Source organism: Sitodiplosis mosellana, unplaced genomic scaffold, assembly GCF_009176505.1.
Source record: "Sitodiplosis mosellana isolate CC-2019 unplaced genomic scaffold, AAFC_SMos_1.0 Smas_scaffold_6165, whole genome shotgun sequence".
Classification (NCBI taxonomy): Eukaryota; Metazoa; Arthropoda; class Insecta; order Diptera; family Cecidomyiidae; genus Sitodiplosis; species Sitodiplosis mosellana.
Genome location: NW_022601406.1, coordinates 1,970,280 through 1,988,107, shown reverse-complemented (window position 1 = coordinate 1,988,107; position 17,828 = coordinate 1,970,280). Strand labels below are relative to the sequence as shown.

Genomic DNA, 17,828 nt, shown 5'->3' with positions numbered 1-17,828 from the left:
ATGTGAGTGTTAAGTATTACGGTATTTGTGAATGAAGTAATAGACTTTTATTTTTTTTTTCCCAATTTCATTCTAACCAATAAATCAGATGTCAAAATATTTTATTTTGTTTTAACCAAAACGCGACAAAATGTTTCGATTTGCTCGAACTGGTAATACATAAATAGAAAATGGTTGATTCAACGATCAAATCGAGTCATTAACGTGTGTTTTTTCACATTTGAATTGTTTTCTAGTTCTCGGGAGATCGAATGCGTTGCTTAGCCAGGCACTAGTTCCAGCGAGTGCATTGCAATCGAATATCGTGCGAAATGTTCCAGGTCGAGGATTTACAGTGCTTAGTTCGATACCAGCAAAACCATTCTGTGTGCCTAATGCATTGAAATATTTAGAAACAACTCCAAGTACCATCATCACACCGTCATTGGAGTCGGTACCCATTCGAACGGTCACCAAACGGTCGCTGAAAAGTGGCAAACGGAAGACAGTTAAAGCGGCTATTAGACGATTCAAACGGCTCGATTGGGGCGGTTGGATTCGAACACGATGCGGTCGTCACAAGAAAATGTATAAGAAACGTGCCAATCGAAAGCATCGGTTGCGCCAACACGTTCTTGTCAATAAGACACAGGCCTTGTTGCTCGACAAAATGGTGACGAACTTCTGGAAACGGCCCAAATACTACATCGACGATCTGTATGCACCGTATCACGAACGAACATACTTTTATGCCAGCCAAAAACCACAACCGTATCCAGAAAAACCACTCACGAAACGCCGATCCGTATGGGATATGGCGAAAGGAAATTACTACTGAGAAAGAAAAAAAAACTCGGTGCAAACATGGTTTTTCTCTTTTTGTGTAAGAAAATATAGTTTATTTGTTTAAATGAAAAAAACCGCATTTTTTTTTTGATTTCAATAACAATGACTAAAACATCCAAACAAAACAAATGTTAATAAAATCCATTAAATCCGAATCCAAATTGCGTCAATTTACAAAGTGTCTGCAATGACTTTATTACGAATCTTTCCGATCGATTCAATTTCACTTTCAATCAAATCACCGGGTGCCAGAAATTCGGCCGGTTTTCGGTGCATTCCAACACCGGATGGTGTGCCCGTTAGAATGACATCGCCTGGCTTCAGGGTGATCGATCTGAAATGAACAATGGGAGACATTTTGAAAAACACAACAAAGTTGATGGTTTTGCTTGCATCAAGTGGATTTGGAATATATTTGAAGATAGGTCAAGCGAAAAAAAAACTCATCGAAAACGTTTGACAAATGGTTCAAATCGACTTCAGAATAAATTCTAGCATAAACTTACTGTGACAACAAATGGATGATATCGTCAATACGGAAAATGAGCTCATTTGTGCTGCCCGACTGTTTTTGTACGCCATTAATATCGCATGTAATTTTCAAATTGTGCGGATCGGCCACAAGGCTCTTATGCACGATAGCCGGTCCCAATGGGCAGAATGTGTCCATTGATTTACCGATTAAAAATTGTCCGCCATTGCGTTGCTTTTGCCAATCACGTGCCGATATATCCTGAGCCACACTATACCCAAATACATAATCAAATGCATTTGCTTTGCTCACTTTGCGTGCCTCCTTTCCGATAATCACAGCCAATTCAACTTCCCAGTCCAATTGCTGACAATTAAATGGTAAGAGATAAGATGATCACGTAAGAATTTTTTCGGTTTGACATTTTGAGGATTTCGCATGGAAATTTTTTTTTTTTTGTACAAACATTTGTGATTGCGTGTAAGATCACATCACCCGTTGGACCGGTAATGGTGCTGGCATATTTGCTGAAAAACATTGGCTCCTTTGGTGCTTCTTTGTTTTGCTCTTGACAATGGCCCAGGTAATTTAATCCGATGCAAATGATTTTCTCAGGATTTTGTATCGGTGCCAACAGTTTGATATCATCGGTTAACGGTTGCCAATTGTTCGATTTCAGACTTTCGACGCTGGGATTCGATTTGATCAATTCGATCATATCGTTTGGCAGCGATTGGTCCAGCGCTTGGAAACTTTTTCCATCTTCCGACAACGTACCGACGCGTACACGGTCGTCAGCGGCTTTTTGGAAACGTATGAATCGCATGGCTCGGTTGGAGGAATAGAATCGTGTCGTGGGTGCGGTTGAATTGACGAATGTCCTAAAATTGTGTGTGAATAGTTTGTTTTTGCCAGCAAAATTTGTTAAAACCCTAAGTGACATGTTCGCTTTCTTTTTATTCTTATTTTTCGCGCGTGTGTGTGTGTGTCGTGATTGACTTGAAACGACTTATATAAAAGAGCTATATCTTCTAAGTCTTATCACCTTGCGAATTTGAAATTGAAATGCTATTTTTTTGTCGATGTGAATGTTTGGTGTAATTTAATGATACAAAGAAAAGATAACAAAATTAATTTCAACGAGGCCTTTTGACCTCAAAGAGATGGAAAGAGTTTTTGTTTTCGATTGCGATTTTAGTTGGAAATTTTTGTTTGGCTAATCATAATTAACTCGAAACATAAATTTTTTTCAAGTGATAAAGAAGCTCACCTAGCAAAATAAGAATGATTTGATGGCGCAGTCAAATTAAAATAGAACTGTTCCAAATGACAATCGCACTTTACTGTCTCAGAATGATATGTCAACAGAGAACAACGATAAGAATGATTTCACCAATTAATTTTCCAGATGTTTACAATCGTTTCAAGATACTGGCTCAAATTTGCTGTTAAGCGCTAAACCAAATGGCAAACAAATGCAGACTGTCGCCGAATTTTGACGCCGATAATTTATAATAGAAGTGTTTCATTTAAATTCATTCGTTTGCAGTTAGAATCAACCAGATATATAATCGTCCATGGGCTTAACGTACAAGAATAGCTGGTATTTTAAGCAAAAGTGTAGTAAAAGCATGCTGCATCATATGACATTTCGATTTGTACGTGATATATCCACTGTGAACGCGGGTCAAACATATGAATACGAACTATTGCTATAGATTTTGCTCACGAGGTACATCTGACAGAAGGCACCATATTTTGCCCAAAAATATACAGTTTTACAGAGTTGAAAATTTTAAATCTGGTTTTATTGTTTATTTATCTCGGGCAGGGGGACAGTTTGCTGCATTAAAAACCGTTGAGACAACATTGAAAATCGCAATAAAAACGTGAACCAAAAATGTCTTTGATTGCACGATCTGTTTGTCGTACTCTAAGCCAGGTGACTTCTATTTTTTTTTGCACTAGAACTTTTTCGCTCGACTCAATTTTACGCAAACTTTTTTTTCGGGATTATATAAACACTTCTCTGAATAAGATAAATTGAGGTTATGCAATGACGTATTTTGTTCGATTTGGATATTTATTTACTTTTTTCTATGAAAATACTGAATGGTTAAACAATTTTTCTCTTAATTTCATGGTCAATGTGAGATTTTAGGCATCCCGGGGAGTTCACACAACTGCATGTGTTCAACAGGCAAGTCCTTGGACCAAATTATTTTCTTCCATTCTGGAATGACATTTCTTAATGCAATCGAATTTAATCTTCTTTTCTTTTTTGCGTGAAACTTTAGGCTGCCAAACCAGAGAAACGCATTAGATGCACCTTGATTCCCGGTGATGGTGTCGGCCCTGAACTTGTTTACTCCGTACAGGAAGTGTTTAAAGTAAGCTTTTTTACAGTCGAATCTTAATTGAAATTTTTTGAACTGTGCCATTTATTTGCAAACATATTTTTAAGGCTGCAAACGTCCCGGTGGACTTTGAAACGTTCTTCTTTTCCGAAATCAATCCAGTGCTGAGCTCAAAACTCGAGGATGTCACCGCATCCATTCAGAAAAATAAGATTTGTCTAAAGGTAAGCAATGAATCAAACCGATCGAGTTTTTTTTTTATCCATTCAATATGAAATGGAATTTTATTTCATTCTAATCAAAACAAAATGGTTTTGTTTTGATAAGAATGAGATTTTTTCATGCTGATTATTCTGATTTTGCAATTCTAAATCTGTGAGAGAATTGCAATGTGTGAAAAGAAGTGTTCGCCTGGAAATAATTATTGTCAATATAAATTTTGTTTATTTTTTTTGTTCTCATTTACAGGGTATTTTAGCGACACCAGATTACAGTCGAACTGGTGAGCTGCAGACATTGAACATGAAATTACGAAACGAATTGGATTTGTTTGCCAATGTTGTCCATGTACGCAGTTTGCCTGGTGTCAAAACCCGTCACAATGTAAATTTCACATATTATGCACGAATGCAATATGACCTGACCTTCAATTTCGTATTCGCTGTGTGCAAGCGAGTGTTGTTAATAAGTCGTGATTTGTTTTATTTCTGATTGTAGAATATTGATTGTGTTATTATTCGTGAACAAACTGAAGGCGAATACTCAGCATTGGAACATGAATCGGTTGATGGGGTTGTCGAGTGCTTAAAAATTATTACCGCTAAAAAATCGATGCGCATTGCGAAATTCGCATTCGATTATGCCACCAAAAATAACCGCAAGAAGGTGACCTGCGTCCACAAAGCCAACATCATGAAACTTGGAGATGGTTTGTTCTTGCGAAGCTGTGAAGAGGTAAATGAACGAAAGCACAAACAGTGTTTATCGAACAATTTTTTTTTTCTTTCATTTTCTTAAATCAATTTTTTCCTAAGCAATTCATAATTGATTCGTTCCACATTTGTTGAATTATAGATCTCGAAACTGTATCCACGTATCCAATTCGAGAAAATGATCGTTGATAACACAACTATGCAGCTTGTATCAAACCCGCATCAGGTAAAAATGCAACGATTTCTACAGATTTTTTTCTACTTCGTTTTTTTTTTCAAATATCTATTCTGAGTTACTTTGTATGCGGTCCATTGCATTTGAATTACATTGCGCTGTCGTTGACTTACTCACATCCATTTTTATTGAATAAATATTCTTTTCCATTCAACAGTTTGACGTGATGGTAACGCCAAATTTGTATGGTAGCATCGTTGATAATATTGCTTGCGGTTTGGTGGGTGGTGCCGGTGTTGTAGCTGGTGCTTCCTATTCGGCTGAAACTTGCGTCTTTGAACCGGTAAGCACACATTCAATGCAAGAAGAAAAAAACATTGATCCAAAAAAAAAACGATTAAGCCTCGAAAATCCAATTTGTCCAGAGGGATCGTTTTCCACAATTAACACAATACAACTCAATAATTTCCAATTCATTGTCATAGGGTGCGCGTCACACATTCTCCGAAGCTGTAGGAAAAAATGTTGCCAATCCAACTGCCATGCTTTTGTGCAGCGCAAAATTGTTGCGTCACGTCAATTTGCACAACTACAGCGATATGATAACGAATGCAATTAATCGTGTATTGAAAGCGGGCAAAGTACGAACCAAAGATCTTGGTGGCCAAAATACAACCAACGAGTTCACTTTGGCTGTTATTGCAAATCTTAAATAAGTTACCGAAGTATCCTTTGTGATGTCAAACAAGTGAATGAAGAAAACCAACAAAATTACCGTTCGCATACTCTCTGTTCCTTCCCCCAATACGTTTCCCACCAGAACAGATTTCTCCTTGGACATACTCTCTCCCAAACCAAAATTGCGCCTTCTGACATACTCTGCTAGTGAAGACAACCCACATAGTTTGAGTAGTTGAGAAAAAAAAACCTTAGTTCCTCTCTATCTCCCATATACAAAATTCTCCCATTTTCCATCCGCAATCCTTCATAATCCACTCGAAATTGAAAGTCCCTTTTAGACTAATTACTTTTCATTTTTGCCGAAACCAACCAGAATAACAAAACAAAAAACTAGGCAAATTGAAATGTTAACTTGAATCTTCGTCTTTTTTCGGCAAGTTTCAGTTCAAGTTTTGAAAGTTTGTAAATGAATTCATATTTATGCAATTTATTTAAATGATCTAGACAATATGATATTTAAAAACAAAACAGAAAAAAATAAACTTAATTGTTTCATTAAAAGAAAAACATTTTTTTTTATTTTAATCGCTAGTTTACAAAGCTGAAGTTGGATTCATCATTGTGAGAAAAAGTAAAATATAAGAAAAATTATTAAAGAAAATATCATTAAAAAAAAAATGATGTGGAATCAATTGTGTGCGTTTAGATTTTTGGATCTTGATCGGTGAGTTTAACAATTTTCGCCGATTCTTCCCACAATTTCTTTGCTTTTTCCATGTCACTGGCGGCAGCGCTCAATGTGTGCTCCTTGCAGTCCATGAAATATTTGCCCGACACACCGTTCAATTCTTCGGCAACGGCACAATAGATGCTGGTCTGAGCACCTTGTACTGGTGTCTTGAAGAAACCTTTGGTGATCAATCTCATTGGATAGTTCAATGGGAATGGAACACTGCGCCAGATGCCCGTATCAATCATGCCCGGATGCAATGAGTTAACGGTCACATTTGTACCTTCCATACGTTTTGCCAATTCACGGGCAAAATAGATGTTTGCATACTTTGACACATAGTACAAGTAAGCGGCTGGCTTTGTGTTGATCGGATTCAAATTGTTCAAATTCACCGATGCCAAGCGATACAATTCCGATGCAACAATTACGATACGGCTGGGTGCGGATTTTTTCAATAAATCAACCAGCAAATGTGTCAACAAAAATGGACCATAATGATTTGTGGCCATGGTCAATTCAATGCCATCCTCACTCTTTGCACCACGGAAGGCCAACGCCATACCAGCATTATGGATGAGCACATCTAATTTCCGTTCGGTTTTATTAACATCAGCGGCAAATGCACGAATCGATTTCTGTGAGCTCAAATCCAATTTTTTGCACACAATATTCTTGTTGCCAGTCTCTTTTTCGATTTCGTCTGAAGAAAAAAAAAGAAGATTGGAATAAAAACAACGTTATAAAATTATACAAACATATATGACTACTGCTAAAAATAGAACAAAGCTATAATGAATGATAAAATGAAGCGATAAAATTGAAAACCCGTAATTTTTTTTTAACTATTTGTGAATGGGCAAATACAAAACTCTGCTTCGTTGCTGCTCGTTTTTTCTAATTATACATGAACCATTTGATTCGAATCACAAATCATTTGATCAATTAACGGCTAACATTTTAGACAAATAAACGATGTGCAAAACACAAACCTTTAACTTCGTTGGCAGCGTTCAAATTGCGGCATGCCAAAATAATGCGTGCACCACGTTTCGCAAGATCTTTGGCGGTTTCACGGCCAATACCACCGTTGGCGCCGGTAATTAAAACGGTTTTACCATCCATTTTCGCTTTTGATTTACAAATGCCAAGTGTAATAAAGCAGTACAATCGCAGTGCGGAAAATACAAAAATCACCGATGTTACAACTAATGCAATTAAAAATTGTAGAAGTGGACAGGTTAAATCGATCGCGACCATTGCTCAGTTAAAAACAGCTGCTGAAACGAAATGGGAATAGAGTTTTTTTCTATGATTATTTGTATTTTTTTTATCTCTCTCTCATCATTCGATCAATGCTGAGTGTGTTTTTTTTCTTTCAGTTCTAAAAATAAAATTCAAAAACAACAACAATAACCAACAAAAGTAGCCTTGGACATCGCGGTTATAATCTCAATCTTAAGATATTAAGAAATCCGAAGAATAGAAAAACGCTTTAATGACTTTGAAGCCGGCAACACACGACACATCATAACTGAATCGTAAATGAAGGTAAAACGATGTCGAAAAAATCATTTGATCCGGTTTTTGTTTTTCTGTCTTTCTCTCGACGTGTCTCGTTGTCTGCATACGAAAGAAGAAACAAAAAATTGATTGCGTTTATGAGAGTCGCTGTTTAAATAATATCAGGTATGATAGCCTTTCAGCTTTGACAAATCTAATGGCTCAAGTTCATTCAACAGTGGAGAAACTTGAGCCGAATAAGAAATTCCTCATTTTTGGAATCGGAAAACCAGTTCTGCTATACAAAACACACTCGCAATTCAGAAAGTTTAATAGTCACTTGGTTGTGACATTTTATATATTCTTTTCTTCTCTCGTTTCGTTTTTCTGCAATTGAAAGAGAGATTTTGAGCGATAGTGTTGCGTAATGATCGTGTTTAATAAAGGTAACGTCGTTGATGTCTTCACGCAACGGAAACGCCTCGATTACCACGATTACCGCAATTAAAGCGAAAGAGTGAAAGCACACAGATCGCTAGCAATGAGCGTCGATCTAGCCACGATAGTAACCTACTAATGACTAGTACGTGCATACTGGTTTTTCACATCGTTTTCTCGTCAATTGCAAATCTATCCGATACTTGACAATGTATCTGAAAATGGATAAAACTGGCTGCTGATCGTAATGAGTGCGCACAAGCTCACACGAAAACTCGCGTTAAGTGATACAATGCGTTTTTCCGTTGATTCATTCAAAATGCACGACACTTGAACAATGAAATTTTCCAATGAAATTTTGATGCAATGCAACGTGACACATATTTATGATTTGTGTACACTTATCTCACTTTCTAAAAAAAAACTATTTCTTGCAAATCATCACTAAATTGATAACCGTTTTTTTTTGTCCAGCCGATTAATTACCAACAATCATCTCTTTCTCTCATAGAATAATGACACGCTACCTTTAAAACACAAAAATGCTATTGTTCTTTTGTATTTTTTTCGTTTCTTTCTCTTCGGAATTGTCACCAAGTCTATAATTTCGCTTGCTATTGCACCTATATGTGTGTTTAATGTTAAAACATTTTTACACGACTGATCACTCGAGTGCGGTCAAACTCCAGATCAGAAAGAAAAAAATCAACACTTACTCTTTGTTTGAATGTAAAAATGAACGAAGGAACAAAATGAATAAAAAAAATTTATTCACGGATGCGGTTTGGAATGCTCTCTGATCTATCTATCTATGACGACGACTGGTTAGAAACAGATCGTGCGCTTACACGCTTTCGAACACGCGGATCAAAGTGGACGAGAGAGAGTGAGCTAACAAAAAACAACTCTTTACAGGTGAATCTCATCGAAGAGAATGAAATTATTAACAATAAAAAATCTATACGAATTTTGTTTTTTTGTTTTTCGTGTGTACGTTACCTTGGTGGCAGCATTTTGTGTGCCTTTTTTATTTTTCTTTGCTGGTATGCTTTTCGGGGTAAACGTAAATCACAACACATTAAAATATCTTCCGATGAGTGGTGGGGAACATATACATTGATCACACATCAGAGAGCAATACTTTTGGAATATATATTCGCTACTTAGACTTTCGAATGCTCGACTAAACGATAATATAATTTGTATTCAAATTTTGTTGTTGCTGTTATACGACACAATGTCTCACTCACTCGGCGAGATATATTTCTTTTGTAGTGGAAAGAAGAGTACTTCGTATAGTGATTTTTTCCCCTCTTTTTCTTATATATATTTTTTTGTGATCTACACAAAGCACTGGTTTGCAATCAACTAGTTGCTTGCGCTTCATGTAACAATGTTACAACCACGTCATACGTACATCAATGAATCGGAAGGCAATGGTGTATTGTGCACCGATTTGGCTCGTTTTCTTCTCTCTTCTTTCTCTTTTGTTTGTGTGCAAAGCGGTTGCGAATCAGCAGCAAAAGAAAAGAGATGGTTTTTGGTTACCGAATCCATTACACGTCGTCTTCTTTGTCGACGTCGTCGTCGTGGCCGTTGTTGTTGTTGTTGTTGCGCTTATTACCTGTTGATCGACCTTTTGTTTTGAATTCAATGTCGGACACCGTGTAACCAGAAATAAAACTCATGATATTTTTAAGCCATTGATTTATAATCTTTTTTTTCCTAGAAAATGACATTCTGTTTCTTTCCTTGCTACTCAAAATTGAAATGAATACAGAGAAGAAAAAATACCTGGTACGATATAAAAAAAATGGATGGGGCGTGACAATTTTAAATACCTAACAAGCATAAATTTTTGCTAATTTTGGCACTTTTTTTTTCTTAATTCCAGTTCATTGTCCTTATTTATTGGCAGCGAAAACGAAAATACTCAAAACAAAAACAACTCAAATGATGAAACAAAAAAATAACAACAACAAAAAAACGACTCAAAGTTCACCGAATGATGCACTAATGTTTTGAATGCATGGTGACCTAAAATCATCGAAATTATTTGATATGGTCACCACATTAAAGTATGTCGATGTGATTGTTACAATTAATCCAAACACAATCACCGCTATACAAATTGATGAGTCATTACAGAAGCATAGCAAACACTCTTGACGTGGTATAAATCGGTTGGGCTGTTTGGCAAACGTACCATAGCTATCGACGGTGGTGGTGGTGGTGTTGTAGTGATGGTTGTTTCGTCGTAGCTCTTGTTCACGATCACTGTTGAAAATATCATCATCTGAAGTGGCGATCGTCAATTGGCGATTGAAGGTTTCTCGCTCATTTTGCTCATCATAATCCCGTTCCATTCGAATTAATTTATTATAAAAAAGCGGTGGTAGTATGAAAATCATTGGACCCGTCAATGTTCCACCAATTATTCCCATTACCAAATCAAATTGAGGAAGCAATTCCGCAATCGTTACAGCCAAAATGATTATAATCGATCGAAGAATGCATCGCCATATGTTGAAATCTTTCACATAATTTGAAAAAAAAAAAAAAATTCACAGTAAATTAGTTTTTCTTTGAGTGAAAAACGAACGAAGATGAGAAAAACGTGCAAAATGAAAGATTACAAAATATTAATTACCTCTTGGTATGTGCAGAAATTCTTCAATGTTTTGAAAGAGTGCCGAACTACCTACGGCATGGGACAAACACAGTTGCACCGTTACAAGCAATGTAACCACATACAGTAAATTGGTATTCGGTAACATTTCCAGTATGTTTGCCGCTGTTGATATGCCATACTGATGTGCGGCTAATATCGTTGTAATCACAGACAATGTGCACGTTGCTACAAATCGATTCGAAATGGAAAGTTCTCTATCGAGTGTTTTGTGTGTGTGTGTGTGTGGATGGGTGAAATATGAACTAAACGAATAAGGTGTACAATATACCTGCTAATCCATAGCATACCGCATTTCCGATTCCACGCTTGTTTTGCATATCCACTTCAATGGTCATCAACATTGGATGAATATCGAATTGGAACGCAATCATTCCATACACTTTTAGCATTGTTATGTAATCGGGCTGATCTACAACAAAAAATGTTTACGCAAAATGAAAAATTGACTTTGATTGAATATCAAGGTGACTCATCGGCTTTTCACTGCCGTTTTTCCGTAAATCACTTCAAAATCATTCATAACGAAATAAATAAGAAAGTAATTGAACCATTGCGACAAACAAATTCCCTCAGAATATTTTAGTTTTATAGTACAACATAAAGGTTTTTTCATATGGAGTTGTTGTTGTAAACTCGATATAAAAAAAATTCCATGTTGCACTTTGAAACTAAAATATTCTATGGGAATTTGTTTGTTGCAACGGTTCAATTGAAAATATGGCATATTTTCATCATAATTTTGCCCAAAAAAATGCCTTTAGTCTACCAAGTCGAATGCCCTCGAAAGATTCACTGGATATGCTGTCATCCTCTAAAATGCCGATCCAAATGAGAATCGAAGTGGTGAGCACTGTCACCACCGATACGCTAGCAATTGTCCTATACAAATACACAAAACACTAGCAAATTAGGTTTTGCAACAAAAAGTCGCCGAAATGTTTCAAAGGAGGAGGAAATGTGTATGATAAAAATACTTCATATTTTTTGGGCTTCCAAGCCACATCACCGGGCACAAAACAATACCCAACAGAACCAACCAATAGCAAAATGAAAATTGAAATTCGTCATTGCTAATACGTTGACCAATCAATTGCAAATTCTGCGACGCTGTGGGAGAAAATGGAAAAAAAGAGAGGACATAACTGAACACTGTGATGGACATTCTTATGGTGACGAATGTGTTGATAGGGAAACCAGCAATACAACATACCAACTAAAATATTTGGAATTCCTGCACCAAATACCGTTACATTGAGCAGTATATTGACAAAAGTGCGCATTCTACGGCCATAGCTAAGTTCACCAACTGCAGCATACGGGCATCTGTATACGCAAGGGTGGAAAAAATAAATCACACGTTTTAATTGATTTAATTAGAAATTAATAACATTTCATTTTTTTTTTTTGTTCTTTTCTGCAATAAATCGCTCACCGTTTTTTATCAGTAATGCTTGGATCGAGTTTTTCCGCAATGATCCAACATCGGCCCAAAACAATTGCCGTATACACTTGAATGGTCAACACAAATATTAGCAGTGGAATGCCATAATAACCTGGAATTTTCAATACAAATTGATTAGAATTCTGTATATCACAATATATCAAATTCGAGTCTTTTTTGTTTTTATGAAATGGATTCGGTTTTGAATTACGTAACCGAACAGTTCAACTATTTACCACACGAAATGAGAGCGCCGGGTAATGCAACAATCGGAAATACACCAAACAAATCAATCACACACAAAGTGGCATAAAAGACATTCAACCCTTGAGCACGGCATACTCTTCGAATGCATCCTTTTATTCGATCCTTCCATGATGACGATGCAACTTTTTGTGCTGGAATTATTTGGTCCATATTCACTGTGTTACGTTTTCTTTTTCGTGGCTAAACAATATTTTGGCAAATAATGTGTAGCCAATTTCAAACTGAATCTCAATTAATCACGGTCAATCTTCTCAGAATGCATGGTTAGATGCAACTGCAATCGAAGGCTGTACAGAAGTGGTTATCGAAATTAAAACGAAACATCGCCGAAGAGAAAAAAAAGTGTTTAAAATAAGACATAACCGAGTTTGAAATTAGAAGTGAACCATATACGCATAATCGGGTTTAACAATCTCATAAAAGTATTGTACTAGTCGTGTGGAAGACATAGTAATGTTGCGTATCAAATAACTAGTTGGCACAGTTATAAACCATTGGTCGACCATTTACTATGCACGTGATTCCGAAACAGAGAAGAGCGAAATAGAACCAATTCATTCACAAGTGAAACCATGATTTTCATTTCAGTGGCACACAAAATGTGCAACCAATTGTTTTGATGTGATTTCGAAATTTCAAACATTCATATCCATAAGTACGGACTTTTTCGGTCCAATTCTATGCATTCAGACGATAGATGGCGTTGCGCCACTTCTACACAATAACAAATAGCAAACTTCAAAAGTCGAACGCATAAAATAAATGAAATGCCTCAACACCAAATCAGTGGATTGTTGACATTTCTCGACTCACAGTGTGTCGAAAGAGGCGAAGTGCGCAGCCAGTGTGTTTGCCAAAAAGGTGCATCATGTTTTTAAATTTAACTGTACACAAATCTTTGAGTCATAACAAAAAATAAATTTCTGAAGGCTGGTGCTAAACAATTTCAAGCAGCAAACATGGTGTCGTCAAAGAAAATTATATTTTTGGCATGTGGTTCATTCAACCCTCCTACACCGATGCACTTACGAATGTTCGGTATGTATTTTTTCTTCTTCTGCCACTGCAGATATTTTTTTTCTACGCTAGACATACATGGAGTGGTTATCGTTGAGTTGATGTGTATGACATATCGACGACTCATACGGTTGTTTAATCAATAAACTCTCGAAAGGTGAGAAGAACAATCGTTGAGATGAAAAAAAAATAACAATGACTCTGTAAATAAATGCAAAAGTCACAACTCAAGTACATACTGTAGACTTTGATGCGAACATACTTAGTCACCCCAACTATAGGGATTGATTACCGATTAGTACGTTATTATATAAGTGAATGATTTGTGATTTTGTTTATGTCATAGAAATCGCACGTGATCATTTTCGTGAACGAGCCGAGTATGAGGTCATTGGCGGCATTATATCACCGGTACATGATTCATATGGAAAGCCCGAATTGGCACTCGGAAAAGATCGATGTGCAATGGTTAAAATATCACTTCAAACATCCGACTGGATACGATTGTCCGACTGGGAATGCAACGAACAAAGCGACTGGACGCGCACACGTATCTCATTGCAATATCATCAGGTACATTGACAACATGGGATTTTTTTTTTTTAATTTTGAGTCAAAAATGAGATTTTTTTTCCATTTATGGATAACCTCTATATCGATTTTTCACATAGATTTTTTAAGAATCAATTTCAACACCGTTTATAATTGATTTTAATCAGTGTTTGCGATATCGCTCTCAGCATCTCATAGGATAACTGAACGAGATAATTCAGCTGGCTGAGATGACGCAGCGACGCATCACCCAAATCTATCGCCCGAGTCTTTGTGATACACACACACACACACACACACACACAATTTGATGCCGCGCGTCACTAAATGGGACTGAGTGTATAAGGATACCGCTGGGCGCATTGTGTGTATGTGTATCGCACAGACTCAGGTGATGCGTCGCTGCGTCATCTCAGCCAGCTGAATTATCTGGTTCAGTTATCCTATGAGATACTGAGAGCGATATCGCAATCACTGATTTTAATCAATTTTTCATATTTACAACTGTAAACATTGTAATTATATATACACCAAACTTTAATTCAATAGTAGGGTAAAATAATTGCCATTAAATTATACTTGATGATTGTTAAACAGAAATATAATTGCAAAATTACCATTCCCTGTGATCAATCTCCCAGAATTACATCAATTCAGTGCTGAACGATAGTACAACGAACGGAGTCAGTGGAACCATACCGAGCTGGCTACCACCAAATATTTACAAGTACAAAGGAGACAGAGTGCAAGTAAAACTTCTATGTGGTGCCGATTTGCTGGAATCATTCGCAACACCAAAACTTTGGAAAGATGATGATGTTCGTATGAAGTACCTTTAACTAGACAAAAACTTCATGTTTCTCCTCAAGAAATAAGAATGAAAAATTGCATTCGATTGGAAATGATCATAGTTGTTATTTTTTATCTTTGATTGATATTCTATAAAATGTATTCCAGATTGAAGCTATGCTCGGTGAACATGGTATTGTGGTGATCACTCGAAGTGAAACCTGCCCTGAAAAGTTTATCTTCCAATCGGATTTGTTGACCAAATACAAGCATCGTATAGATATCATAACGAATTGGGTGCCAAATGAAGTGAGCTCAACGCTGGCACGTCGGTATTTGCGTCGTGGCCTCTCTGTCAAGTATATGCTAGACGATAATGTGGTCGAATATATTCGACATAAAAAGTTGTTCGGTGTTGATTCGGCGTGAGTAAATTATTTTCCAAATTGGCTTTTATTTGTGTCACACGTATATCTTTTGTTTGGGTTTGATATTTTCTATTTATTTATTATTAGTTCAATTTTTATTTATGAGTAGAATTAGATGATAAGATAATAATAAAACATAGTGTATTGTCCGTTTATTTTGTTTGAGTATGCTTTTCATCCACATGATAATAACACGTACACACAAAAATTCGTGGAATATTTCTATTCCGATCAGATTACCAGAATTCGGCCGAAAAATAAACACTTGTTGTACTGAAGTTTCGGTCCAATTCTGATATACTATTGTTGCGAAAAACGCAAATTGTTGTGTGAGTAGTAAGAAAGAAAACTGTCAAAAATAAACTGTATGACTGATGTGATGAAATTTTCTTTTCTTGTTTCAGTAAGTATATCATAACTCCAGGCGAGAGTGAAACAACGGCGGTTCAATCATTATCACCAAATTATATAAATGACAACTATATTAAGAAAACGGACCAAGCCAATTACAATTACGAAACGATGGACGAAACGGATCATACGCCAAAAAAGTCTTCTTTAAAATCGACAGCTACAAGCGATGATGCGACAGCAACAACGGCGACCGATGATGATCGATCGCGACGATTGTCGGCCAATCAACCGAAATGCCGGCTCAGTCGTCCCGGTCAGGCCATCCAAATTCGCACTGACATGAACGGAACACGTACAATTGATCACGAGGATGAGGTGGGTGTCTGTAAAATAAGCACAATCACTCTATCACCCGATAATAAATCGCTGGAAAAGAAAATCGAATATATATCCGATAATCAGCTAGATAAGCTTACCAACGGTGTCAGTGACAACGATCATCACGGCAGTGTCGAAAGCGGCGGTGGTGGCGGCAGTGGTGATCGTGTTACTGGCAGCAAATCCATTGATACACTTAGCGCCGAGTGTTTGCCAAGCACTACAAAACGTAGCCAAAACGATCTCATTCAGTTTGTTTTCACGTCGCATGGAATTCGCGTGATCAGTGACAAAGAATACGTTGTTTAATTCTTCCCCTCAAAATATACCAATCAAAATGTACCAATCACCTCAATCCAAAATGCCAACGAAAAAAAAAAACATGCAGCAACATTTGTATCATTCGCTCAAGTTATGAGTGACTATTAAATTTGTAACCATATTTAGAAATCTATAAATATTCATGTTGAATTAGTTTCACTAGGAAAAATATAACAAACACAAACAAGAGAACATTTTTACATTTACTCGGAAACACGAAACCAAATTTACCACGCATACTCAAAATCTTCTTGCTCAAATGCATAAGCATCGCTCTATGCAAGTCAAACATCATACAATACACAGAACAAGTAGAAAGAAACAAACAAATGACAATGCCAACAAAGTTGATCAGATAATTTAGATGTCGTTATTTTCATTTTTGAGTTCATACATTATGGACTTGAAATCGGTAAAAATGGTTATGCATTTGGACTTTGCATATTTTACAATTTATATACTCGACAGACGCAGAACAAACAAATTCGAATCGTTTGTTTTTAGGATTTCGAGCGCAATGAGAAAACAAAAAAAAACAAACATAGACAAAACCCAGAATTTATGTAGTAAAAACTATTAATCGCCAAATAGACACAATTGAATTCGCTGTTTGGTTTGCTCAGTTGTCTCGTTCTTTTTTTTTATTTAGGTTTGATAGACGATTTTAGAAATGTTAGTCGTGTTGAACATATATATAATTTGCATGTATTTCACAAGTACATTTCGTTGGTAGACTTTGATACCCTTTCCATTTGATTTTCTTTTTCACTTTCTCCCATTTCGATTTTTTTCATTTCAATTTTAATTCATTTCTACATTAATGGAATGTTGTTTGCATTTTTTTTTTCTTCAATTTTTTTTTGTTTATTTTCAGGTTGATTCAAAAAGACGTAAAAAGTCTTCTGCATGCGATACATGATTGAGCCAATGGACAATTTGTTTAATTCCATCTTCTCCAATGAAGAAAAACAAACGTGACCATTTCTCAAATTCATCTGTAGATCCAAGCGATCTGATGAATATGTGATGTTATTGCTATTGAACATTTGGCGCATTAGAGAGTCGTGTTTTTTTTTTCTTTCAATTTGATTTTATTATCGATGTTTTTTCGGCCCATTTTTTTCTTCGTTACTATTCTGTAAATTGGTTTTTTGTTATTCTCGTTAATTGATACCGCTAAATTTATGTACGACTTGCTATTTGTATTCCTAAACAAAGGTAAACCAAAACTCTATTTAAATATATATCTATATATCTTGACTCAGAACAAATCAATTATATAAGAATTTATTCCTTTAATTCATCGACTGAATAAAAAAAAATTAAACATGTTAATTAGATGCATCATAAGTAATGATGCAATTTTAAAAATTCCAAACCAAAATAAAGGAACATTTTGAACGGACAAATAAAAGTATTTGATTATTTTTTTGGGCTCTCGGTTTTTTTCTATTTCTCTTTGATCGTCGGCTGATT

The 17,828-nt window shown here is 36.1% G+C and overlaps 6 protein-coding genes across 11 annotated transcripts; 3 read left to right on the top strand and 3 right to left on the bottom strand.

Annotated features, from left to right (window-relative positions):
- The first annotated feature begins 10 nt into the window (after positions 1–10).
- On the top strand, positions 11–966 carry LOC129574835 (39S ribosomal protein L35, mitochondrial). The gene is made up of 2 exons (XM_055457350.1): positions 11–152; positions 237–966. Exons 1-2 carry the CDS (start codon positions 131–133, stop codon positions 815–817), a joined length of 603 nt encoding a protein of 200 aa, XP_055313325.1. The 5' UTR covers positions 11–130; the 3' UTR covers positions 818–966.
- On the bottom strand, positions 843–2,240 carry LOC129574834 (fumarylacetoacetate hydrolase domain-containing protein 2). Its single transcript, XM_055457349.1, has 3 exons — positions 1,764–2,240; positions 1,332–1,663; positions 843–1,159 (listed from the first exon to the last, which is right to left on the bottom strand). The coding sequence occupies exons 1-3, from the start codon at positions 2,238–2,240 to the stop codon at positions 997–999; spliced, it is 972 nt and encodes a 323-aa protein (XP_055313324.1). The 3' UTR covers positions 843–996.
- A 649-nt stretch (positions 2,241–2,889) lies between these two features.
- LOC129574831 (isocitrate dehydrogenase [NAD] subunit beta, mitochondrial) lies at positions 2,890–6,009 on the top strand. Its single transcript, XM_055457340.1, has 10 exons — positions 2,890–3,029; positions 3,129–3,239; positions 3,459–3,497; positions 3,595–3,687; positions 3,762–3,878; positions 4,123–4,257; positions 4,372–4,608; positions 4,729–4,812; positions 4,979–5,104; positions 5,247–6,009. Exons 2-10 carry the CDS (start codon positions 3,198–3,200, stop codon positions 5,475–5,477), a joined length of 1,104 nt encoding a protein of 367 aa, XP_055313315.1. The 5' UTR covers positions 2,890–3,029; positions 3,129–3,197; the 3' UTR covers positions 5,478–6,009.
- On the bottom strand, positions 5,998–9,254 carry LOC129574832 (retinol dehydrogenase 14). 5 transcript variants are annotated; one of them, XM_055457343.1, is made up of 3 exons: positions 9,113–9,254; positions 7,165–7,449; positions 5,998–6,875 (listed from the first exon to the last, which is right to left on the bottom strand). In XM_055457343.1, exons 2-3 carry the CDS (start codon positions 7,430–7,432, stop codon positions 6,145–6,147), a joined length of 999 nt encoding a protein of 332 aa, XP_055313318.1. In that variant the 5' UTR covers positions 7,433–7,449; positions 9,113–9,254; the 3' UTR covers positions 5,998–6,144. The 5 variants fall into 5 exon arrangements, with proteins under 5 accessions (XP_055313318.1, XP_055313316.1, XP_055313320.1 ...); XM_055457341.1 differs by lacking the exon at positions 9,113–9,254 and adding an exon at positions 8,830–9,057 and having other exon boundaries at positions 7,165–7,452; XM_055457345.1 differs by lacking the exon at positions 9,113–9,254 and adding an exon at positions 8,830–9,057.
- Positions 9,255–9,716: 462 nt separating this feature from the next.
- Positions 9,717–12,989, bottom strand: LOC129574828 (proton-coupled amino acid transporter 3). Its single transcript, XM_055457337.1, has 8 exons — positions 12,483–12,989; positions 12,238–12,358; positions 12,016–12,128; positions 11,780–11,912; positions 11,572–11,684; positions 11,074–11,214; positions 10,764–10,970; positions 9,717–10,646 (listed from the first exon to the last, which is right to left on the bottom strand). The coding sequence occupies exons 1-8, from the start codon at positions 12,661–12,663 to the stop codon at positions 10,105–10,107; spliced, it is 1,551 nt and encodes a 516-aa protein (XP_055313312.1). The 5' UTR covers positions 12,664–12,989; the 3' UTR covers positions 9,717–10,104.
- Positions 12,990–13,218: 229 nt separating this feature from the next.
- On the top strand, positions 13,219–17,766 carry LOC129574829 (nicotinamide/nicotinic acid mononucleotide adenylyltransferase 3-like). Of its 2 annotated transcripts, XM_055457339.1 has the most exons (6): positions 13,219–13,551; positions 13,877–14,103; positions 14,724–14,900; positions 15,040–15,296; positions 15,704–16,028; positions 17,227–17,766. In XM_055457339.1, the coding sequence occupies exons 1-6, from the start codon at positions 13,473–13,475 to the stop codon at positions 17,269–17,271; spliced, it is 1,110 nt and encodes a 369-aa protein (XP_055313314.1). In that variant the 5' UTR covers positions 13,219–13,472; the 3' UTR covers positions 17,272–17,766. The 2 variants fall into 2 exon arrangements, with proteins under 2 accessions (XP_055313314.1, XP_055313313.1); XM_055457338.1 differs by having other exon boundaries at positions 13,261–13,551; positions 15,704–17,766.
- Positions 17,767–17,828: the final 62 nt, after the last annotated feature.